At 36.0% G+C, this 24,824-nt stretch overlaps 3 protein-coding genes and 1 pseudogene across 4 annotated transcripts; 1 reads left to right on the forward strand and 3 right to left on the reverse strand.

The window, feature by feature from the left end:
• Positions 1-154: 154 nt before the first annotated feature.
• Positions 155-8,767, forward strand: LOC122307399 (tRNA-specific adenosine deaminase TAD3). Of its 2 annotated transcripts, XM_043120280.1 has the most exons (10): positions 155-544; positions 752-1,325; positions 1,515-1,566; positions 1,825-1,898; positions 2,028-2,149; positions 2,513-2,595; positions 6,232-6,331; positions 7,155-7,610; positions 8,017-8,126; positions 8,286-8,767. In XM_043120280.1, the coding sequence occupies exons 2-10, from the start codon at positions 1,247-1,249 to the stop codon at positions 8,461-8,463; spliced, it is 1,254 nt and encodes a 417-aa protein (XP_042976214.1). In that variant the 5' UTR covers positions 155-544; positions 752-1,246; the 3' UTR covers positions 8,464-8,767. The 2 variants fall into 2 exon arrangements, with proteins under 2 accessions (XP_042976214.1, XP_042976213.1); XM_043120279.1 differs by having other exon boundaries at positions 752-1,566.
• A 1,733-nt stretch (positions 8,768-10,500) lies between these two features.
• LOC122308221 (phytolongin Phyl1.1-like) lies at positions 10,501-12,725 on the reverse strand. The gene is made up of 2 exons (XM_043121422.1): positions 12,568-12,725; positions 10,501-12,090 (listed from the first exon to the last, which is right to left on the reverse strand). Exon 2 carries the CDS (start codon positions 11,624-11,626, stop codon positions 10,790-10,792), a length of 837 nt encoding a protein of 278 aa, XP_042977356.1. The 5' UTR covers positions 11,627-12,090; positions 12,568-12,725; the 3' UTR covers positions 10,501-10,789.
• A 475-nt stretch (positions 12,726-13,200) lies between these two features.
• LOC122307432 lies at positions 13,201-14,362 on the reverse strand (annotated as a pseudogene).
• A 5,464-nt stretch (positions 14,363-19,826) lies between these two features.
• Positions 19,827-22,993, reverse strand: LOC122307802 (endo-1,3(4)-beta-glucanase 1-like). The gene has a single exon (XM_043120897.1). The coding sequence runs from the start codon at positions 22,219-22,221 to the stop codon at positions 20,095-20,097; it is 2,127 nt and encodes a 708-aa protein (XP_042976831.1). The 5' UTR covers positions 22,222-22,993; the 3' UTR covers positions 19,827-20,094.
• Between the last annotated feature and the right edge of the window lie 1,831 nt (positions 22,994-24,824).

Here is a 24,824-nt window from a genome sequence, read left to right on the forward strand (position 1 = left end):
TATACTTCCACGGCCATTTAGCCTTTAGGCACTTTCTTACGCGCCGACGTGACTCTGCCACGTCATTAGAACAGTAAAATGGGGTTACTTTTTAAAAAATAAAAAAATGAATCCCGATGCGTATAAGTTTAGACCAGTCCATTCATCTTCCCCAACTCCCGCGGTTACGTCCTCCGGCGTCTTCCATCGGCGCCTGTTCTGATGCCCCCGTTGTCTTCTCCGTTGAAGTGCCGAAATAACACGGTCGTTTGTTCAAGTTGAAACTGAGACTATATTCTCACAAAGTACTCTTCGGGAATATTTTTATCGTTAATTTACTTCGGATTAGACTTGGTTTGTTGGTAAAAGCAAGCATCTTTTTCGATGAAGTGCCGAAATAACACGGTCGTTTGCTCAAGCTGAAACTGAGACTATATTCTCACGAAGTACTCTTCGGGAATATTTATATTGTTTACTTCGGATTCGACTTGGTCTGTTGGTAAAAGCAACCATCTTTTTCATGCATTCTACAGGGATAATCAATAGAACACACATCAAGAACCAGGTGTGTACGAACCCTTTATGTTCCCTAGGCTCATATTGATATTGATGACTGTTTGTGATATGAGGAGGTATCTCTTTCAAAGCTTCATGCATGACAAATATGGTCGGGGTCACTATCTGTTTGTTTAAACGTCTATTAGAAATAATTTTTCCCACTCTGAGGGGGTAGGGTTCAAGCAGATTTCAGCGATTGTTTCCTGTCTTGCAGGAGGAAAACCTTGATGCCGATTAGGCCGTGCGAAAACTCATTGGTTGATGGCCAGGGAAATTTCGGTGTTGTGTTTGTACGAGGTTTCTCTCTTCTTCAGGTTCTCAGCAAAACACCTACGCGGAGTATGACGACCCTGCATGAAACGACACCGCTCCATATTTGGTCTTGGGCTTGACTGAAATTCGGCTCGGGCTCACTCGATTACACGTTAAGCCCAGCGCGAACCTCAATTACACAGACCGCACAGTTGGGCTTGTTGGGCTAGAGGCCACCCACCCACGTGGTTGAGGTCCACATCAAGATTTAACTCAAGCCCCGAATCTTGAGCCCATGAAGATAGTCGCAACCAACGGTCGATGCGATTCGCGAAGGGAAGCAATATAGGTTGCCTGGAGTTGGAGTGCCGCCACTGCACTGTGTCTCTGCAAACTGCAATACTAACTCAGAGTCAGGGGAGCGCAAAGTGTTTTGAGGGGTTAAGCAACAGAGCCAATGAACAAGCACACTGATGCCTGGCAAATCCTTCACGTCCCAGACAAGCCTCCAATCCCGCCCGGCCAACAACCCACGGGTTGTTTCTCAAATCTAACCACCGCCCCAAACCCACCCCCAAAACACCCCACACACGCCCTCCCCCCTCCACGCTTTTATGCTTTCTACATACATTTTATGCAGTTTTCCGATTCTCTTTTGCCACAAACTTTTATAACGTCTTCTTTTCTTTTCTTTTTTATTTTTTGGTTCTCTTATGTATGTACAGTTAATGTTTTAGCTTCAGTCATTGAGCCAAAGATCGCCAACACTCTGGTAAGGTTAGCTTCAATATTTTTTTGGAAAGAAATAAAAAGGAAAACACTTCACATAATGTTTCTGGTGGTGTGGCTTTTGTACTTTTTTCTTAGACGTTCTCTTAATTGATTTCTGAATTTCGGATTGTATTTTTTGTTACTAATCCAAACATTTCGTGTATAATGGTATTTAGATAACCGGCATCGAGCCATTCGCATGGACATGCATAAACTAATATCATTTAGTTATATATTATCTTTAAGTGTCTTGTTCTTTGTTAGGCGTTTAAATCAAATAGCACCTCTGGAGAATCTCCGCCATGTGAAACGTGTGCAGAAGAAATATCATGAAGGAGGTATGAGTTGCACAGGATTCTTCTTCTTTTTCTATATAAGTTTTGAGCATATCTCCAATGGAGTTTTTTTTTTTTTTTTTTTTTTTTAAATCTGCAGATTATAATGGCGAATTTTAAATTTTTTGATAGGGAAAACTCAGTTAGCAGTAATCCTGTGTCTAGCATGTGAAAATGACAATCAGTTGGACAGCATGCAACATGATGTACGAGAGATAGTCAATGCCTACCAGCTTAGTGCTTTTATTACAAAAGTGGGTCGTCCTTTTGATATCTTAATTTGCAAGTTAATTCTTGTTAAAACTATTTTCAAGTTTAGGGAAGAACTAGTAATATATATCTTCTGATTAGTGCCATAGCTACATCAATGGTGACCTGCGTAAAACACTTGCTTTTAAAATACATGCAAGAGAAACAATATAAGCTCAAATTAGTGATTTGATTCTTAAACTTTCTCAAGAGAAACAAGTTATCCATCCATGGTCAAAGTGAAATTTTCTTAATCATTATCTTACCAATCAAAGATAGTTCTTATTATTCATCTTGTATGTTCTGCTGTGGGACTAAGCATCTAGTTAAGACTCATAAGTTTTTCTCTTGGGTTTATTCTTTTCTAGGTTAGCAAATCTGCCGCATCATCAAAAGAAGAGTGGGAAGAACAATGCAAGCTTTGGCCAACATCATATCATCCACCAACCTAGTATGCTTTTTGCCATCATTTTAATTTATTGGTGTTTGCTCATATTATCCATCATCTCTTCATGGTTTTTTTAATCGTAAAAGGCTAATTGATATACATACAGTGGTCTTTAACTTTTTTTTTCTTAAAAGGGATATTTGATGTCTAGGGGTCTCACAGATGAAAATGACTAGTTATCCACTCTTATTGAAAGAAAACAAGTAATCGCATCCTTGTTTCATTGTTTTGTGTAATAAATTTATTTGGTTAAAGAAAATAAACTTGTTTTGCCAAGTGGTTTTCTAGCTTTACACATCTTTGAATCTTTAAGGAATTTAGATGCGTTAATATGTTTCTTTTTAGGTTTAGGGTGTGGTCTTCTTGAGTTTGTAATAAAGAAATACAGCTTCAAACAAGCTGCTGTAAAACACTCCTTACAATCATCATTTGTGACAGTTAAACGCATTAAATAGCACGTCATACCGTACAATGGTTTTAAACTAAATCAAATTAGTGATTTAAAAACTGCTGGTCCTCCAGCTTTACGTCCTTACCATCATCATCTGTGACAATTAAACGTAGAAGAGAACAAAGAAACAAACAAATAAAAAAATGAGTCATTCTCATAGCATGTTTATTCATCATCAACATGAACAGAAACATACATAATCATGATAAACATATAAATGTGAATACATAAATTACTTATTTATCTTGTCTTTCACTTATTATATGGTGAACCACGTTTGAGTCTGTGGCACCCCATAACTTGTCATAACATGAAGTGAAACACGCTTGAGTCCATGCTTCACTTAACATAAGGTGAACTACGCTTGAGTCCATGGCACCACATATCATAACTTGTAGTGAACACGCTTAGGTTCGTGTCACCCTTAACATAACCTGTGATGAGTATGCTTAGGTCTGTGTCATCCTTACCATTACTTGTGATGATTACGCTAAGGTCCGTGTCATCCTTAACATAGCTTGTGATGAACACGCTTAGGTCTGTGTCATTCTTAACATAGCTTGTAGTGAACACGCTTAGATTCGTGTCATCCTTAACATAACTTGGAATGAAACACACTTAGGTCCGTGTTTCACTTAACATATGGTGAACTACGTTTAGGTTCGTGGCACCGTCTTAACATAGCTTGTAATGAACACGCGTAGGTCCGTGTCACCCTTAAACATCTTATCTTTCTTAATGCATGGGAACTTATTTAATATCATGAACTTTTATAGCATGGCATATACTTTTAAATGGCATAGCATAACTTGGCATAGTTTTGTACATGACATAATATGATCTAAACATAAACATTCCATGGCATACGTAATTTGAGTTCTATATGAACTTTAAATAACATACTTGATCTAAATACTTCATGACATTACATAGCATATATGATTTAATCACTACATGAATATGGCATAGATGATCTAGGTACTACATGAACATGGTATACATAATCTGGCTATTTTATTACATGACATACTTGACTTAAATTACTACATAAACATTTCATAGCTTCCACGTGATTTAGAATCATTCACTCTATCAAACAACAAATTCATTCATATAAGCATAATGTCATAATTCATTAAAGATCGTGAAAGGAATCTAACCTTGACTTAGCTCGTAGTGTAGCATAGACAAGTATCATATTTTCATATGCCATTAGAACATTTACATTGCACATGCAATTATATGATCATACTAATTATCTCTTAGGGCTGCATTCACAATCTCACGCCGTAGCTCGTGACCTATACGAGGCACTAGACGTTAATAAACTTTTCTAGAAAACATGTCGTAGCATTCTAATTACTTAGAATCCTATCATAGAGATAATTTAATACATAATCAGTTATACTAATATTAATAGGTAGTAATATTATTTAAAACTCATAAAATATTCCTTGATTTTCTATTTAAAGTATAACATAATAATTGTATTAAAAATATAGTTAAATAGACAACTGGAATATTAATTAAAATAATAGACTAAAAAGTGTACTTTTAAAAATACTCTAAAATAGGAAGGCCCAAGGCCCAATTGAAGCCTAAAAGGTTCACTTAAAAACTAGGCCCAACACCCTTAAAAAGAAGCTCTTGGTCGAATGGGCTTAAAGCCCAAGGGCCCATTATAATTTAAAGAATCTGTTGAAGGAGAAATAGAGGCTAAGGGTCAAAGACATATATGTAATTATGGAAAAATTGGAGGGACTTTTTGGGAAGTCTGAAACATAACAATTAGGTTCGGTTTGGTAAATGAGAATTTTGAGTTTTAAGATTAAATATTAAAATATTAAATTTTAACATTATTATTGCTTTGGAATTTGAAAAATTTTAATTATTTATTATATTTTGTATGGGGATTTGAGAAAGTTGTAATGATGAGATGAGAATTTTGAGTTTGAGATGAAAATTTTTAATGGCCAAACCAAATCTTAAAAGGAAGAAAATAGCTTACGGGGAAGGGGTGCGATGTTCACCAAGAAGGGAAGGAGACTTACAGCGATGTGGATCTGGGTCAAGTTCGACAGCGACTCTGGGGTGGGTGGGAGTGCTCGACGACACCACTAGGCTCCTCAGAATGGTGGTGCGACCCCAGTGAAAGAAAGAGTGAGAGAGTTAATCTGTCAAGCCGACAGGAATAGAGGGAGGGGAGGGTGGCGGCCGGTAGTGGGCTTACCGGAAAGGAGTGGGTTCGCTTGCCAGCGATTTCTGTGGCTGTTTCCGGTGAGTTAAGTGCCACGGTTGGCTGAAAGTGTTTTTTCTCAGTTTGCAAGGCTGTTACATTGGGCTGGTGTGTATATAATATTTTCTCATTTTTGCTGAGGATCTCGGTTTTATAGAGAGGGAAAAGAGGGAGTACATGAGTGATCTGGAGTTTGGTTAAAGTTTGAATTGGAGTGTTGGTTCTAATCTAGGACTCTATTCAAACTGGAAATTAAAGATGACTATATTGATAAGGAAACTTCCAAATGAAATATAAACCCTCTTAATCTGATCCATTGTTAAATTACGGAAGTAATAAAAATAAAAATAAAAAATGGATAAAAAACGAAATAAATCAAAATAACGAAAAAAAAAAAATCATACTTTTGGGGTCTGGATGTTACATGCAATGTACTTCAGGAGATTCCACTGAGAGTAGTACAAGACAATGTGCACATGGGTGTTTCCTACTAGTTTACTTGCTTCTGAAATGACATATATTTAGAATTTCTTTCAAGATTTGGGTGGCAAGGATACTTACAACAAAAAAAGCTTGTGGTAAGGATATGTTGTGTCAGATCATATACTAACTTCAATTAGAACATGTATTGTTCTTTTCCTAAAAATGAGCTCTGATACATATTTGAGTGTTGTTTGGAATTGGTAAACAATTTTTTTTTATAGGTAAAAAGAAATTTATTAAATCACGTAATTAGACATAGCCCAAGTACACAGGAGTATACAAGAGAGAATACCTAATTACAAGCTAGGAATTGGTAATCATTTTCTAGTTTTATTGTTCGGTATAGGCTCAATCAATTGTTTTAATTTTTTTTTCTTTACTACAATCCTAGGATATATTTGTTAAGATTATTATTTGTTTTATACTATCCTGAATTTTTGTGCCGTTTATTATTTTCTTTCAATTACAGCAATATTGATGGTATTACTGGATTTAGTGAAGAGGACTCACAGTCAGTGTTCAGCTTCATGAGATTCGCTGTGGAGCTGGCAAAATCTGATGATGGTTTGGTACTATTACTTGTCTTTTCCCAAACTAGTTTTTTCTACTTGGGATGATGAACTTTACCAGATTGGATTACTTGGTTGAAGCCCATTCTCATTATTGGAGTGATTCATCTGTCAGACTACTTGACTAAGCTTCTGTTCATGCCACTTAAGTCAAAAGCTAATTTCTTATTTGGTTTCTCTTGCTAACTTAAACTGCAGTAGAGTCATTTGTTTGACTAGGGGCTAATTGGTCAGTTAATCTAGAATAGGAGTATGATTCTTACTTCTTTGTCAGCTGAGAAGCAAAATTGTTTCCACCGTAAAACTTGTACTCAAATCTCAACTTCCTTGAGTGGTGCCAACTGGTGGTACTATGCTAATAACACTGGGTAACATGTAAGGATGTTCATGTCTATAAAAAATAGATTTGAGTATATAAGACAGTTATGTCAAAGAATAAAATAGATCACAGCAAAATTGGTGTTGATTTGTGCAAGGTCTCAACCTATGTCTCACTAGATTATTCGAAACATGCATACTGTCAATCTTGGGTTACCCAATTGATGCATTGGATGGGTTTGGTGGTGAAGGCTTCCATGTTGGGCATTCTTTTCCCAGTTAGAAATAGAGATGAGCTTTTTCGTTGTTGTTATTAGTCTGGTCTAAAATTGATTGTATATTTGGACTGTAGGACACCCTGATGTTTAGTCCCAGAGACTTTGCAGTGTATTAGCATTACTAAGTAAACTAATTGAGGTTATCTTGGAAGTGAAGCTATGGTGTTAATTGAAGCACATATAAAGCACGCTCTCATCACTACTGAAGTTATGACCACGCTTTTCAGGTAGTGAATGCTGCAGTCATTGTGGATCCTTCGGTTAAGCAAGTAATTGCAAGTGCACGTGATGAAATCTGCTCTTGGAATACTTGTAATAACAAAAGCAGCATTCAAACTAGCTCCTTTCAACGGCTAGAAGTATGCAATACCTGTTCCATTTCCAATGTCAGAACAGATGACACTCTACTTTCAAAGGCTTCCACCAGTGAACTCGGACGATTTACAGGTGTTTCTTGTTTATACCCTTGGCGGTGGTCTGAGCAACAATTGTCTCCACCAAATTCTTGTTATTGGCACCCTTTACGACATGCTGCACTTGTGGCCATTGAATCCTCTGCTGCTAGGGACAGGCTACTTTTCCCTGGTTCGAGAGAGATTGAAGATAAGTCCTTTGACATGGAACATATACAGTCTCCTTCCACGGGCTCTCCAGCAAAAAGAAAAAAACTAGATATGAAAAATGTGAGTTACTTTTATCTTTGTCAGGAATGGAGAACTTCATATTGTGGGATCCGCTGGTTCTTTGTCAGGACTGGGATCCGCTAGTTTCTGTCCAGGGTGCACAGACAATGAAGCAGCTCAAAACGTTCTCTTTTGTTTTTCAAAATTTCAAAAGCACAGTTATGTTTTAACCTGATATAGTTAAAAAAGAAAATTTCTTTTGTATAAAAGAATCCAAAAAACCACATCTTTTTGGCCTGTCATTCACTCATTTATTGGAACCGTATTTTTTGTTGTGACGGCAATAAAATACAGCAAGCCTATAGAATAAATTGTCCAAAATAATCATATCCCTTGAATAAATTGTTTGAACCTTCTTTTGGAAGATTCGTACTGTTGGAAGGTATAAGTCGGTACTTTATTTCAGGTTGAGGATCATGCGAAACTGGATACTCTTGTTGGAGGTAATTCTGTATCAGCCAGACCTTATCTATGCACTGGGTACGACATATACCTTGTTTGGGAACCATGCACAATGTAAGCTGTAGTTCTAAACGTATCTTTCCTGTCCAAAACTGCTTTTCCACTTGGCTCAACCTTTCTATCCTGTTGTCAGGGTTCTTTTTTCCTTTTTCTTTTTCTTATTTTTCTTTTTTAAATTTTTTAATTTGAATGATATCTATTTTCTGATTGTAGGTGTGCAATGGCACTTGTCCATCAAAGAATTAGGCGCATATTTTATGCATTCACAAATCCCAATGCTGGTGCCTTGGGTAGTGTTCACAGATTACAGGGGGAGAAGAGCTTAAACCATCACTACGCTGTTTTCAGGGTCTTGTTGCCCGAAGAAGTGATGGGAAATAAAAACGGGTAATGCCAAAAACCAGTATTCAAGTTCCTCATTTGTAATATCTCAAGTAGAGTGTGATCTTTTTGCTTGTTCTTTATAATTGAATCTTAATTAAATATTAACCAGAAAGAAGGCCCCTGGATACTGAAATGCATTCTTTCATTGTGTGTGGTCAGTTTGTTGTAGCCTTTTGCCTTTTTCCTTTGCAGAAAACCATTTACTTTTTTTTCTTCCCTTCAAGAATTGTGTTGATATCATGTCTTGATACTTGGATTATGATTGGTACGTACCCAATTTATTCATGTCAAGTTAGAGACATTTTAAATGATGCTTCTTCTTCTTTGCATCCAAGCATACATCTTCAAAGCGGTGTTCGTTGATTTTAATATGCATTAGGCGTTGAAGATCACACGATGTACCATACTTTAACAATGCAAATTTACCAACACACGAGTGATGTTTGGTGTATCAATAAACTGGCTTGTTAAGTATACTTTTCTCAACAATTACTTCATTTGGGTGGTGTTTTCCTTGTGAATTACTGACAGTCTGTATTTAAAGGCCAAGAATTCTATCACACAATTTGAGATCAGAAGTTTCATTCAAACAATCAAGACCCGTCCTCTCTATATTATCCCACTGAGGCTTGGCAGAAATGCTTAAGCTGCGATTTTCAAAAGAAATTGCACCTACTCCTTCACACATTAACTGAAAGACACACTCAAGTAGGATGACAATGCAATGGTAGAACCAAGAGCCTCATGAAGCCAGTTGAACCAAAACAAAGATGAAAACAAAAGCTCCTCTTTCGCACCCTAAACTGTATGCAAAGTCTTAGCATATAGACAACAAACTCAGACATCATAGACCCTTGCCGATGGATCATGTTGAAAATACAGTTAACAGGGCACTGCGAGAAGAAAAAATTTAATAGAACACACATCATAAATGAAGATGAACTTGTTACTGGGCCCCCAAAGGACATGTTTCAAGCATACTGGCAATAAAACTTATAAAATTGAGTCCCCTCGCTCTGCTGTCAAGGAAATCTATTCGATGCCTCAATATAAAATTCAGAAAGGAAAGAGATAAACCTCTATGCTTCCCCGGGCCCTTTTTTTTTTTTTTTTTTTTTTTTGTGGGGGGGGGGGGGGGGACAAAAAAAAAATAAAGGTATAAAATATCATTCTCAAGTTTTGCTATATACAAACAAAGTTGTATACTAATCTGCGTACCAATACTTATTCCTTTATATTTTAAATTTAAATTAGTATTATTTTCAATAAAATCTATTTTTTAACCAATCATAATAGATTGGTACACATATTAGTGCACAATTGTGCTTACAACTAGATTTTTTTCTTCTCAATATACTTCTCCAGACCGCATCCAAAACAAAAACACAAAATAAATTGCTTTGCCATGCCTGCCTGATTTTAATGAAGGCATACACTGTAACTAGGAATGAGGGGCGAACTGGTTGGCAGGCAGGCACAGTAAAACAAAGGCAGAAAAGAGTTTTGCTACATACAAGCACAGTTGCGCACTAATCTGTGTGCTAATACTGATTTATTCATACTTAAAATTTAAATTAATACTGTTTTCAATAAAATCTACTTTTTGATCAATCGCATCACATTGGTGCACAGATTAGTGCACAATTGTACTTGCAACTATATTTTTCCGGCAGAAAATTACCATCATAGTCAGGCTTGAATGCAGATCTTGCCACATGAATAATGTGCGCGCGCTATCGAATTCATGGTTCTACTTGTTAACTCAATGTCTTCAGTTCACAAGGAAAACACACTATCCTTTAAAAAAAATGTCCTATACAATGATGCAAGAATTTCATAAATAATTCTATAGCCATCTAGCCCAAATAGATTTAAAAATCATTGAATATAATCAATAATAGACAAAACTAGATTAAATAATTAAGATGAGAATTAACAGCTCATGATGATTGAAGAGAATAATGAAAAAATGAAAGCATTATTAAGCCCCAAAATAAGTACGATGCTTCACTGCAAGAAATAAATAGAAAGAACGTAGCAAAGATTGGAGGTTAGAACATATCTCTGTCTTAGCAATCAAAATATAGAATCATTAAAACCAACAACTTCATAATCTTACAAATAATTCACATACATATACAAAAACTAAGACAGTGAGTTTCCTGGTTCATACCTTCAGTTATACACTAAAAATTTCATCACAAGATTAGCACGTGGCTTTCCCTCATTCACTATCTGCACGAGCCTATTCTTCGAATCATGATGGTGCCATTTTCAAACTAAACTTTGAAACTTCAACTAATCTTTAAAATCTGACAGAAGCAACAAACCTTTTAATGATGGCAATGAAAACCACGACAGATTGATAGCCAGATCACGAACAGTATTATACAGACAACTGCGTCAATGGCAAGAACAATCCGTATTTGACGCCAATACTTCTTTCGAATGCTTTGAGAGCCTGATCTAATCCTCATAGAACCTAAATCCTTCTGTAGTGAGACCGAGGAACCTACCCCACCTTGATTATGAGAATTCAGACTGTCCAAATCAACCTTGACGACTCTATCAGTAGATCTTCGGTTCTCCTCCAACTCAATGTCTCTTATTGCAACCACACTATCCTTTGCCTTCTTCTTATCTTGCTTGCTAGATTTTCCCAACAAAGGGGATTTTGTAGAACTACCAGGTTCAATTTGTCCGTTTACATTACTTGGTAATGGAGACAGACCTACATGAAGTGATGAGGGTGTTTCACCAGTCCAATCACTGCCACCATGAGAAACATTCTCCAATGCAGTGATCAGGCGCCTGATGATAGGCACTAACTGCTCCTGTGAGCCAATTGAGCTCATTCTTGAAAAACTTCCCCTTGAACCTTTTCTAGCAACCTTCTTAAATTCATCTCTCACACGTTCTAGAAATCTAAGTACACCTGAGTTACCTAGACTCTCATCAACAATTGTGAAATACACATACCCATCTTCCATAAAAAACCCAAAAGTTCTTTTACACATTGTCTCAAAATACCACCTGTGGAACGGGGGAGTCTTTTCCAAGCACAAAACAGCCAAGTTCTCAACTTCATGGTCTCCACCACTATACGTGTACAAAACTCTGTTACCCCTTGAAACGCAACAATAATAAACTGTGTTCTGAATTTTATCCATTAATATAGCGATTAAAAACTCCCTCAGTTTGGTCGGCAGCCAACTCTACTTGGAAACCAAGTTTGACAATGGATTGTCCTGGTATCTTTCTTTCTGGGTTCTAGAACTTCAACAGCAACTTAAGTTTACAGTGGACCAAGCATTCTTAGCATCATACAAATTTGAGAGTCACCACTTCAGATATAAAGCTCTGTAATAACTAAAAAGCTATTACCTTTCCTGGGATGATAAACAATCTAAGCAGCCAAGATTTTGCAAAAGAAAAAGACCAATAAACTCCTCAGCCAAAGAGGCAATAACCAACAAAGTGCAAGTAATTCCTCTCCAACAAGCGCAAAAGCCTTCAATTAATGTCCACCCAGACCTCGGCAAAATATTCAAATCAGGAATTAGGTCCCTCGTGCCTGCATAGGGTTCTTCACACACCCAAACAACAAAAACACTACACTGCCATGGCATGCACTCTGTAATCAGCAGAACAAAAAATACAGAAAATCAGCGAAAATATATAATAGATTTGAATAAGCCCAATTGAGTTTTAATCGAAAACCAATTTCAAAAATTTTAATTAAAAAAAAAAAGAAAAAAGACACCCTGGGTTTTTCACAACCCAATACACGTACTGAATCCAACAGTGCCACCGACTGTAATCTGTGAAACAAGCTGAAAACAATTCGACACAAACAATTACCAAAAACATCAACTTTTGTGGGAAACCGATCAAAATCTCTAAAGATCCAAAGGCAAGAATTTTATTTAAAGTAACGACTAAACAACAATCAACCTCTGATTGCCGAGAAATGTTGAGAGAGAGAGAGAGAGAGAGAGAGAGAGGACTTAAAACTTCTGGAGTTGAGAAACAAATACATATATAAAATAATACTTCAGCCATGATCGGGGTTGCCAAGCAGATAATCTGGAGTTTCTCTAAGCACACTTACCTTTGCAGAGAATCCTCCAAAGAGAATTGCATTAGAACCTCAGCAGAAGAATAGCAGCAGTAGCCGGGCTTGGAGAGAGAGAAAGAGAGAGAGTCTTGACTCTTCATCATCAGTGATCAGTATTTAGAAAGGTCATGCGATATACGTTGAGCGTTGTCAATGTCAAGAAATAAAGGGACTTAGAAGGACAGTATTTGACTTTTTGACTGCCTCCAAGGATAGGTTTGGCATAAGGGTAGGTGTGGCATCTAAGAATATGATCTTATCATTATAATTTAAATAATATTATATATTTTATTTTTATTTTTATTTTATTTTATTTTTATTCTATTAAATAAAATAAAATGTGACATATTTATTATTATTAAATAATTATTAATAATGGTGACATATATCAGAAATCAAATATCAGAACACCTATCAAAATCTTATTTAATAAGATAAAAATAAATTAATTGGATGGTATATAAAATCTTTTATAAAAAATTTGAAAAAAGTTAAAATAAATATAATATATGGCATAGGAGGAAGAGAACTATGATATTGGAGAAAGCTGGATCGCTAATTCGAACCTGAAATTATTGGATTTTTTTATTAGAAATGCCAAACAGACAGGGCGTACGACCCCTCGTTAGTGCCCTGAAACATGCACAGGGTCCATATCTTCTCTCTTTCTTATTCCGTAACGGTAGTACCCAGAAAATGATCATGAAGGAGCAGTCACAGGTCATCATCATCGTTCACAAGTACACCAATGCAGATTACGTACACCTTTTCTTTGGCCATCTGCATCTCCATGATATCCTTCACTTCCCGCAAGAACAAACAAGATTCGGGTATCTCCTTGAAACCTGAAAAGCCATGCACAGCATTCGTATACTCCACCATATACACTCGTTTCCCAGATTTCTTCAGCCCTTCGTAGTACCTTATATTCCGATCACGTAACGGGTCACACCCTCCGATGAAAAAAAGCGTGGGAGGGAATCTCAATCCTGAGATGTCAACAGCATTGGGTCCGAATACATTCACCGCCGCATGGTCCTTGTCCGTCCCCTCCGGCAAGAAAGCCCTCCAATACCAGTCTATCGCATCCAATGTCAAAAAAGGACCCCGGGAAAATCGTATCTCCGATTCAACTCGCTCCTCCCCTCCAAAAAATGGTTGTATGGCTTCGAGCCCGAGGAGGCTCACCCTCTTGAAGTCGTGCTCGGCAGCTCTAACCGCCACTTGGTGGGCCAGGTTCCTTCCGGCGCTCTCTCCGGCTAGGAAACAACGGCTAAGATCAGCATTGGCTGGTAAACCTTCGGTGTCCATTTCGTCGATGAAAGCACGTCGAACCCGTCTTCATACTGGCACGGAAGCCGATGTTTCGGCGCGAGTCTGTAGTTTACGATGACAATGATGGCTCGAAGTTCTCGCAAGAGTCGGCGTGCCGCAATGTCAACAATCATCGAGTTGGCGTGGCCAATGGTGAAGCCTGCGGTAAAAGACGATGATGGGCATGTCGGATACACCGTTGCCACTGCCAGTGGTAGTGGGGCTTGGGTTGAAGAGGCAGAACAAAAGATTGCGAAAATGGTCAAGGTGATGTCGGAGGAAGCATATCAGAACCGCGTCGGGGATTGGGAGAGGGAGGAATTTTAGGGTCATAGAAGTTGATGAGGCGGCGGTTAACGGTCATATTGGGGCGGAGAGAGCGCTTGATGACGCAAGAAATTGCTCCTAAAAAGAGCTTCAGCTTCCATGGCCGGTTTCGTTTGGGGTTTGCAGTTTCTTCGTCCGCTTCACCCATGAGTGGCCTCTCGCTTTCTCTCCCTGCGTCTCTTTCTCACGCGCGCACAAGAGTACGCCAATGAATTGGTAATGATGATCCATTCCACAACTTCAATAATAGAATTTAATTAATAAAAACTTGGACGAATTAAGTGCCAGCTGGGAGTGCTAGGGAAAGGGAATGTTAGGTCCAATATCAATCCATACTCATTCAACACTTGCATTAAACTACAAACCAAATAACCTTGTTATTAATGATATAAATAATTATTAACCTTGTTAGTTTATATAAAAGAGACAATTGTTAGTGTAATGAAGAAAAAAACTAGATGAAGCAAAAGGAAACAACTACACAATATAGTGTGTAATGATTGTTTCGTTTGGTTACACAGATAAAATAAGATAAAATAAAATTTAAAAATTGAATAAAATATTATTTTTTAATATTACTTTTATTTTAAGATTTAAAAAATTAAATTATTTATTATATTTTATGTGGTAGTTTGAAGAATTTGTAATGATTATATGAGATGAGATGAAATGAGAGATAGGAGTGACAATATGTTATACAACCCATTAACCCAACACGAACACGACACGATAATAGCTGGTCAGGGTTTAACCTTAACGAGTTCAGGTTAAAATGAATTTACCCGTTAAGATACGATTGGTTAACAGGTTGATAACGGGTCAAAAAGAGTTGACCCGTTATGACACATTAAGAAAATTAAAATTATAATTATACCATTATACCTAAAAGTAAAATTGTTAGAATTGCAATTTTGATATTTTTATTATTTAGATTATAATTTTGGACTTATAGTTAGTTTTTTAATTTTTATAGATATTGTGATTTTAATATTTATATAAAATTATGCTAAATTTAATCAAGTTAAAGATGTTAATTTCGGGCCTATTCAACCCATTTAAATAAATAGTTTGAAATGAGTCATATTAACTTATTTCATAATATTCACTACTGGGTCAAAACGAGTTGACACAACACGGCCTATTATATCAATGGATCGTGATAGGGTTTGAGATTTTGACACGATAAACTTAACGGATCGGGTTAGAATTGATTTATATAGTATAATATATTTGCTTTGGCACTACTCGTTAACACGATTTGACACCTCGAATGAGACGAGATGGTTTGGTTTATATATTCAAATAAGGATAAAGTAGAAATTTATAGTATTTGTATTTAGCATGATGGTTTATTACATTATTGCGTCGGAATTAAAAAGGTTTTAAAAATTTTTGCCTTAGACCTTAAGTTAAATTGGCCACCCCTGACGATAACTTGCAGTAGAACCTCATTAATTTATTAAATTTAAATCTTTTTATTAATTTAAATTTTTTAAACAATGATGATCTCACACAGTACTAAGGCAAAATCTTGAATTTGAATTCTAGCTCGTTTATTGAGAGAATGTCTAATCCATATTATAAGAGGAATTAAAAGAGTGTTAATATAAAATACATGATTAAATCTACCGTTAAATTACATGGACAAGCGATGATTTCGAACTTCCTCACCTGAAGATAGTAAATAAAATTTGTGAAGTGTCAGTGTATTTACTAGATGACATAAAGAATAATGTTACATATAGTTATAGAGCACAAACGTTATAAAGTCATTTTGAAAAAAGAATAGAGTCTATAATTAAAATATTAATTTCTTTTTATATAAATTTAATATTTATTTATTTTTTAAAAAATAATTATAAACACTACACTTACTTATTCACAATTAAAATTATGATTTCTCTGCCTCGAATAGCTGGACAACAACGGCAAGCTACGCTGACTTCTTTCAAAGAAAACACCGGGAAAAAGAAAAGCGGATGCACCAGTATTGGGCTCATTAAATTGGTGCAACTTTAAAAATGCTTGGACGGGAAACCATATGAGCATTGATAGGATTAACGGGAACGTAAGGTTAAGATATAATTTTTAAAAAAAAAATTAAATTTATGTATTTACATTAATTTAAACAGTACAAGCGGTGACGTATTATGCTAGAGCTGACTCTATGCTAATTGATCAATATTCTATGTGTTGTCCAGTGACGGAACATGCATTGTCCTGTGTGGGGGCATCTTTTATCGTGAAAACAAATAAATTTGAAGTTCAATTCCACAGTAAATCTTAAAACCATAATCATATGTAAAAGTTACAGTCATCTTTGAAAAGAACTTTCATTTTGATGAAGAAAAAATATATAACTTTTCATATATATATATATATATAGAAATAAGATTCTATAAAATACAACTTAGAATATTCTTGTTTAGATTTCCTATTGTAGTCTTTCATGTAATAATATTCATCAATTATCATTTTTGTAAAAATATTTTTAAAAATTTTGTTCTCAATTAAAACTAACAGGTGATTTTTTTATAAACTCATATTTCATTATAGTACGTAAACTAGGTTATACAAGTTTTATTTATTTTAAATATGGATATTTCGGTGCCACATTTTGTAATGCTACAATTGAGGCCTTAAATAAATTTTTTCTTGTTCAATGAAATCTAAAAAATAAAGTTCTCAACTATTTTTTCATGCAAAATATCAATCTTAAATGATTCCTCTAGCATTTATTTCACTTTGAGTTCTATATTAAGAAGCTTAGTATAATACAATCAAGAAGTTTGGAGTCCATATTAATGAATTTTTTTATTTTCATACATTTAATTTTAGTTTTAGGCCTTTTTTAAGAGTTTACCAATCAAATTGAAAGAACTGTTAGGAGTAATGAAATTAATTTTGAAGGGACCCCATTATAGTAAATACATGATCTACATGAATTAAATAAAATTTTGGACTATATATAAAATAGGAAGAGACGCATTTCTATGTATATGATTTTTTTGGGAGCCAATTTTCATGTAAATAAAGTTTTGAGAAAAAAAAAATTTAAAATTATGAAAAAATGTTGGCATAATGTGGCTCGGCCGCCACTGGTGTTGCGTCCCACATATGAGAGATTAAATTTAACACTTCTTATTAGCTTGGCCTAAGGGTAGGCATCCAGCGTCACAGTGGGAGCGGGGGGCGGGTTGGGCCCAACCCCGGACTACACTTTTCCTGCCTTACCTCTCGCTTATGGAGTCCCACATTAATAAAATAAGATTCTTGTATTACTTTGGGCTCCTATACAAATATTGGCTTAGGAAGCCAAGGAAATGCAATTTTGTGAATACAAGTCTAACAAATTTAAAAATTATGTTATTAGTTTTTAAATTATGGTTATATATATTTACAAATTTTAATTTAAAATTTAAATTATATACTAGTTTGGGTCCGGACCCATAAATAATTTTTAGGTCAAATGGATCATCAGCATCATTAGAGTGGGTGAGGGGCGAGATGGATGAGATGTCTGCCCCCACTCCCACCTCACAAGGGTAGGGTGCAGTGGTAAAAATATTATCCCTGCATATACTGGCAAGGAAGGATCAACCCCGTCTCTGCATATGTAGGTAGTATTCCTAGCCTGGCCTAACCTTTTCGAATAAGTATCAAATTACAGGCTTGGGTGATTAAAAATGAGTATATAGATATATATAATATGGGGTTGAAGATTATTGGACCAAGCTGTTTATGGGGTTGAGGATTAGGGTTATGCAAGAAGACGTTTTTGGTGCGGCTTTGAAGTAGTTGATCAGGCAGTTGGAATAGAAGTATAGAACCATGAGATGCTTGTGCCGTACGATTTTGAGAATGAAAGTGTTAGGCTTGAAAAGAGATCTACCTGAGAAGAGAATCTAATTGGTGGCCTGCCAGTTTGGTTTGAGGCTGAGCAGATTTGCTCCGATTGAGATAAATATAAACGATAATGAGAATTAGCAGCAGAATTTGGGCGATCGAGGAGAAATATCAAGAAAAAGGGAAGATTACGTACTGATCATAACTCAACTTAGCAAAATGAGCAGTTACCTTTTTTTTCCTCCACTTGAGGCATCACCAACACCAATTCCCCACAACCAAACCCTCCACCTCCTCCTTGCTCTAAAAAGAGCAACATTTTATCAGTTGTTACAGAGATTTAATTGATAGATCTAGTTCTTAGCCAATTGCATCGGTGCTTGACATCAATTTTAGGGAATGTTTGAAAACAATTTTTATCTTATTTCGTTTCATCTAATATCATCTTATTTATTTCATATATAATTAAAATACAAATATTTTCAAATTAATCATTACATTTTTTTCAAACTTTTAAGTAAAAAATAAAATAAAATAATTATATATTTTCAAATCTCAAAATAAAAATAATATTAAAAATTTATATTCTAACAATATTTTAATTTTATGATATTTTTTATTCAAAATTTTCTCTTTTATTTTCCAAAATTCAATAAATGCTTAACTCAAATTATCTCATTACTATTCATAAAATTATCATCTCATCTTATTCCTAGAATCCAAGCATTCCCTTAGGTTGGATTTAGATGTTGGGTTGAGTTAAGTTAAGTTTAATTTAGTTGAATAAAATATTATTAGAATATTAGTTTTAAATATTATGAGTGTGTTGGGATTTGAAAAAGTTAAATTTTTTATTATATTTTATATAGAAATTTAAAAAAATGTATGTAAATTTAAAAAATGTGTAATAATGAGACGAAGTAAATTGACGAGAGTTTGGTATACAAACTTGGTTAGAGCATTGACTTTTTCAGGCGGTCCAAACTATGCACGCATCTAGAATTTATGGACCAAATGATCAACAAGAAATTACTTCTCCAATTCAGACCAGCCACTTGATACAAAAGTACTAATTAATTTAGTTGGCAATAGGCGCAGGTATCAATTAATTCGTTGTCAAATGGCCTTCAGACCAGTTAAGTTATATATGTTCGTTCATTGCAGATAAGGTTAGGTTCATTGAACATTAATTTAGAGTCAAATGCTCGTTCAAACGAAAAAAAAAAAAAAATCAGAGTCAAATGCTTCCAACGGTCGTGAAAACCACCACGTTGCCACCCAAACCCACGCACGCTTGTGAACAACATATATGAATGATGCCCCCCCCAATATTCAATATAATTGAAAACCCTAGAATCGTCATTTTCTAAGTCAACTTGCATTATAGTTCGTTCGAGAGAACACGTCTCTAGGTAGCAACTGGGCTTTATTATATCATTTTACTTTGTGTTCATTGACAACGTGCATGTTTCAACATAAGTACTTTTCAAATGTGAGGTACGCCGTGATCGCTGCGGGCGTGTTTTTGTTGATGGGATCTTGGAGACTCCCTCAGGATCACCTCCCTTTTTTGTAACTTATGAAAGCTTTTGACATTCTTTATGCTAAGAAGTATAACTTGCCGTGGTTGCATGGAAATCGGGAGTTCGAATAATCGATCTAGAACTTTAATGAGAACCCTAATTGAATTTAATTTGCTGTATCTGCTAGCTGCAGCTGTCTATACTATTTTGAAGATAATCTTTCATGCTAATCTGAATCTCTGATTAAATTCAACATATGAAATACTCGATCAAGTTGATAGGCATAACAATATACTAAAAAAGATTCCTAAGTTTAGAGTGACTAAAATTTTATTGAAAGTCCAACTGTATACGGGCAATCGATTTGAACTAGACAAATCATGCAGTCATCTAATGAGCAATGATGATGATACTATTTTGAGCACCCAAAAAACTTAAGAGCAACCATCGAAGGAAGCTTGCAGAGAAAGATAAGAAAATTGTTTCAAAGAGATCTGCTTGTTTAAAGATTTCAACCCCCTCGACTGTGAATCCACCATAAAAGATTGGCAAGGGAATTTCCATCGTCATGTACCTTCAACTTCCTGATATTGTTTATCGCACTGCCATAGTTGTATATTCCTTTCAAAGCATAGACAAAGTCCTTCCAGCTTTCTCCCACTCCACTCAAGCTCAAAGATGGGGATGCCCACTCAACAACATCTCTCGCAAAATCAGCATCAGAGAATAATACCTCTGTGATTGGTGATATGGGAAGGACCTGAATTCCCAATCTGCAAGCTTTCCACTCAGCTGGAGCAAACCAAAGTTTGGAGTCCCTCATGTTAGCCCACAAAATGCCTACTAACCTATTCTTCTTGGTGAATTCTTTCCCATACATATCGCCTCCCTTTCTCACATGCCACCATGTTTGAGCAGACAGAATCTCCAATGCGGCAAGTGTTGATCCAATACCCATAAGATGGTTGTCTTTATAGGCTGATCCCAACAGTGCGGCTGAATAATATGCATTTACTGCTTCACTTGTGCTCTCCTGATTTCGTCCGTCCGAAAAATTATACAGCCCTGCAGCCCAAGAGTGCAATTTCCACAAATCAAAGCATCTAACCTGAGGATAAAAAGAATAGGAAAATGATCCGAGGCCTATGTTCATGTAGTCGGCCATGAGTGAATAAGCTAGTGGCTTATACTGCCTCCCCCATTCCGGGTCAATCTTTGCAAGCACTGCAATTGCATAAGCAAAGTAGCCCAACTGGAAATGATGATCATTATATATTCCAAAACCAAAGTCCTCGGTGGAATTTGAGGATCCTAATTTAGTGACAAGACCGCTCCATTGTCTTTCATACAAAAACCCATTCCTGCCATAGTTTCCATCTAACCACGGTTGAATCGCATCTCTCAAGAACTTGGCCACCAGCGGAATTGCCTTGGGAAACCTCACTTCTTCTGCAATCAGGGCCAACCTTGCAGCTCTAGCAACTGATTTTCCATAGAAATAAGATGATGATGTTGATATTGTTGTTGAATTCAGCGCATCAACGTCGTCTTGTAGTGCAGAAACAATTTCAGGGAAGTGTTTCCCCCTAATTCCTCCAATGGAATGCCAAGTAACTGGAACGGGTTTCAGTTTCAACACCCATGAATATCCTATAACACCCACAAGATCGCCATCAATACTTTTGTACTTGAAACCTGCTAAGACATTGTTGCCTGACAACAGGCGGCGATGGAGGGGGTGTGCCAGCAGCAGCAGCTTTCCTCTCCCCTTTTTCTTCCATGCGTACTCCAAACGAAAAGGTTTAGTCAATTCCACATGACCTGAAATTGGATAGCACGGGCTGTACTTATCAAGTATTGCCTCATATTTTGCGTTGGAATCAGGTAAGATAGCAATCCGTATAACTCCAGAGAAGTCCGAGGAAGTAATCTGAGATGTGCTATGAGTCAATGGTAAAGGCACTGAAGTATAGAATAGCCAAGTCTGGCCGTTGTTGAGCTTGACAGTGTGTTTGGTGAGAGAATCAGTGGAAGAGAACGAGAGGATGGGATGGGTGGTTGAAATGGAAATACCTGTGGTGCTGCGACTGATAGTACGAAAGGTCAAGAAAGGGCTTCCCCGAACGAGGAAGAATCGGAGATTACTGGAAGTTAAATCCAAAGTGACGCTGATATCACTAAAAGAAGAGACTCTATGCCGTGTGTTCCGGATAGATCGCGGGCTGGTTTTGTTCAAGGAGGTGATGGTGAGGTCAGGAACAAAGACCTGGCGAACGAGGGAGGAGTTAGACAAGCGAGATGGGTAGGACAGAGAAAGAGAGGAGGTTGTGGGTTTAACGAGATATGGATGAATGTATTCGGGTTCCTCACCTTTTCCGACCACAAAGTTTTGGAAAAATGAGTTGGTGGGAAGAGGAGCCGAGAGGAGATGGGGAGAGAAGAAACGTCGAGGATTTGGAACTACAGTTGATTTGGTTTCAGGGAAGAGAAATGGAGCGGTTGGCGATGCATGAGATGTTGCTAATGCATTGAACCAAAAGGAAAAGGACAAGAAAAGAAGGAATGAAGTTGCCAATGCCATGGTGCAGGTTGGTAACTGATTGAAGGACGTATTGAACCTGTGAGATACTGTTATCATTCAGCGTTCTTAACCTCAGAGAGAGGAAAGAGAGAAAGGTGCAGTTTGACAATTCGAAAGATGCAGTTTGACAATTCGAAAAACTGTGATTAGGTTGCCATTAGCAATAAAATACTCTCGTGTGGACAACCTACTAGTCGCGAGACTGGAAACCTACCAAGTCTTGCCTTTGTTATCCTTTTTGAGCACCCAGAAACCCAGTCAACCACCTTTCATCTTTGGACATTGGAACCAAGAAATAAGGTTCTCCATCTGGGGTGGCAAGTTGAGCTGGGAATTTCGTCGAGCAACTCCTGTTCGGAAAATAAGCCGGAAAGACGATCTACCTTATGGATGAAAGGAACCGGACCTGGATGAATTGGGATTTGGGAGTTCCTAGAGTCGGGAGTTCCACATTCCCAAAATAAAAGTTGGGGAGTTCCGGTGCCCGCACGAAGTTTTGGACTTTATAGGATTGGAGTGGAGAATCGAGATACAGAGCACAGAGATTGGGCCGTACTGTGCTGATCTAAATTGGAAGAATGGAAACGAATGGTGGAAGACCGCAACTTCTTCTTGAAGAACTATCGTGTCAGTTCTTTCGTTCAAACGACGGTTTCAATCTAAGCGAACTTGCAATTGTCAATTTCAGAGAATAGGAATTCGCGCCAATAAGGGCGGGGCCCCGTCCATTATTGGGCGCGAACAGAGCCAATTTGAGAACCTTTGGCGGTTACCGAAGAAGATTCTTTGTTGAGTATGAGGGGTGTAAAATTGTAAATAATTCGCTCCGGAGTCCGGAGCAGCAAAACCAATCAGAATGAAATTTTCGGTCCAGACCGAATCGGTTCGAACTTATATATAAAAATATATATAATATTTTTAATAATTTAATTTATTATTTTTTATAGTAATTATATAACTTAATGATATAATTTTTATTTAATTTATTATCATTGATCATATAATATATAAAATAATATATACTATCAATTAATACTAAATCATAAATTATGTAATAATTTATGTCATTTTATGTAAATAGTTAATATATCATATATTCATACATACTCTACTTTTTACACTCAATTAAAATGATGAGGTATTTTTTTTCAAATACCTAAGTTGCAAGCAAGTATAAACAATCTATGTACAATGAAATTATTTGATATTCATTAACCATATATAAAATGTATAATATTATAATTATGCATAATAAAGAGTGAAGTCTAAGTTAGTAAGTAGTAATTATCAACATCATAAATATAATTATAGTAAAATATTTTTTTAATGAATTAGTTACATAATCCACATCAATAATTCACTTAATTTTAATTTAATAATTTAAATAATTTGTTTATTAATTTATTTGAACAAAAAAGATGAAAAAAGTAATAATTAGACTGGACCAGACCAATAACTACCGGGTCCAGTCTGATCCCTATGAATGTTCGGTCTGGAAAAAATGATAGATCACTAGACTGGATAAGACCGGACCTATTTATAGCCCTAGTTGAGATGTATGTAACTCGAGAACATGGTAGCAATCAACGCTTAATCAATTAAATATTGCATAATCATGAGAAAAATTATATTCTCTAGTCGGTATACAAACTACTAAATTCACCTTATAAAATATCTACATGATATAATTTAATTTAAAAAATAAATTTGAAGATTTGAATCTTATCATTTAAATAATGACATAATATGTTCTACACATCAACTTAAAAATAACCTCTCACTTATCATGAAGGAATGCCCTTAATTTGCATATAAACTATGGGGCTACAAGGAGCCCAAAACCAAACTCCAAAACCTTTTTTTGTTACAGGGATATTGTAAAAGTAATTTCTATGTATTGCTCATAAGAGAAATATTTATAGTTATAAGGTATGCAAGTCTTGCGTCTATTGAAAAATGTGGGTAAATCTGAGATCTATACGAAAAAAATATTAGACTTTTTTTTTCCCAAAAAAAATGTCAAAACTTACACAATTTAGGACCATATCTACCATTACTCTTGCTCATAAACAAGCAATCTGCTTACTAGGGACTTGCCCTGTGTAAATCTGTCAAATGAACCTCAATGTGTATGAGGCTCTTACTTTCCAACCACATTGGTGCGAAGGATATCAATCTTATATGAATAATCTTGTTTGCCTTTAAAAGATGTTTGAATAGAAAGTTGAGATGAGATAAACTAAAATTAAAATTGAAAGTTGAATAAAATATTACTATAATATTATTTTTTAATATTATTATTTTAAGATTTGAAAAGGTTGAATTATTTATTGTATTTTGTGTGAGAATTTAAAAAAAATTGTAATGATTAGATAAGATGAAGTCAAATATTTTTTATACCCAAACATAACCTTAGTGTTTTGGTAAACTAGTTTAAAACTACAAAAATATAATTTATTATGGCAATTTTGTTAATTTTGTTTTCCCATGATACGACTAGTGTCTTAAAGTTTTTGGTGGTCCTAGAAAGGGTGAAAAAGGCCTAGCACAAGGGATCGAGATCCCATGATCTAAAGAAGACCTATCGGATTGTTAAAACCAAGACTACAGCCCTGGTGGGCTTGGCCCACCAAGAGAGAGGCCCATCCAACCCGACCCAA

Source organism: Carya illinoinensis, chromosome 4 (assembly GCF_018687715.1).
Source record: "Carya illinoinensis cultivar Pawnee chromosome 4, C.illinoinensisPawnee_v1, whole genome shotgun sequence".
In the NCBI taxonomy this organism is placed as follows: domain Eukaryota; kingdom Viridiplantae; phylum Streptophyta; class Magnoliopsida; order Fagales; family Juglandaceae; genus Carya; species Carya illinoinensis.

What these genes read in the sequence shown, in the direction of transcription:
- LOC122307399 (XM_043120279.1), top strand. Translation starts at nt 1,247, where the DNA reads ATGAACAAGCACACTGATGCCTGGCAAATCCTTCACGTCCCAGACAAG. An exon ending in TTAGTGCTTTTATTACAAAA is followed by an intron (nt 2,150 to 2,512) that starts GTGGGTCGTCCT and finishes ATTCTTTTCTAG; the next exon opens with GTTAGCAAATCTGCCGCATC. An exon ending in GTTTGGGAACCATGCACAAT is followed by an intron (nt 8,127 to 8,285) that starts GTAAGCTGTAGT and finishes TTCTGATTGTAG; the next exon opens with GTGTGCAATGGCACTTGTCC.
- LOC122308221 (XM_043121422.1), bottom strand. Translation starts at nt 11,626, where the DNA reads ATGGATAAAATTCAGAACACAGTTTATTATTGTTGCGTTTCAAGGGGT.
- LOC122307802 (XM_043120897.1), bottom strand. Translation starts at nt 22,221, where the DNA reads ATGATAACAGTATCTCACAGGTTCAATACGTCCTTCAATCAGTTACCA.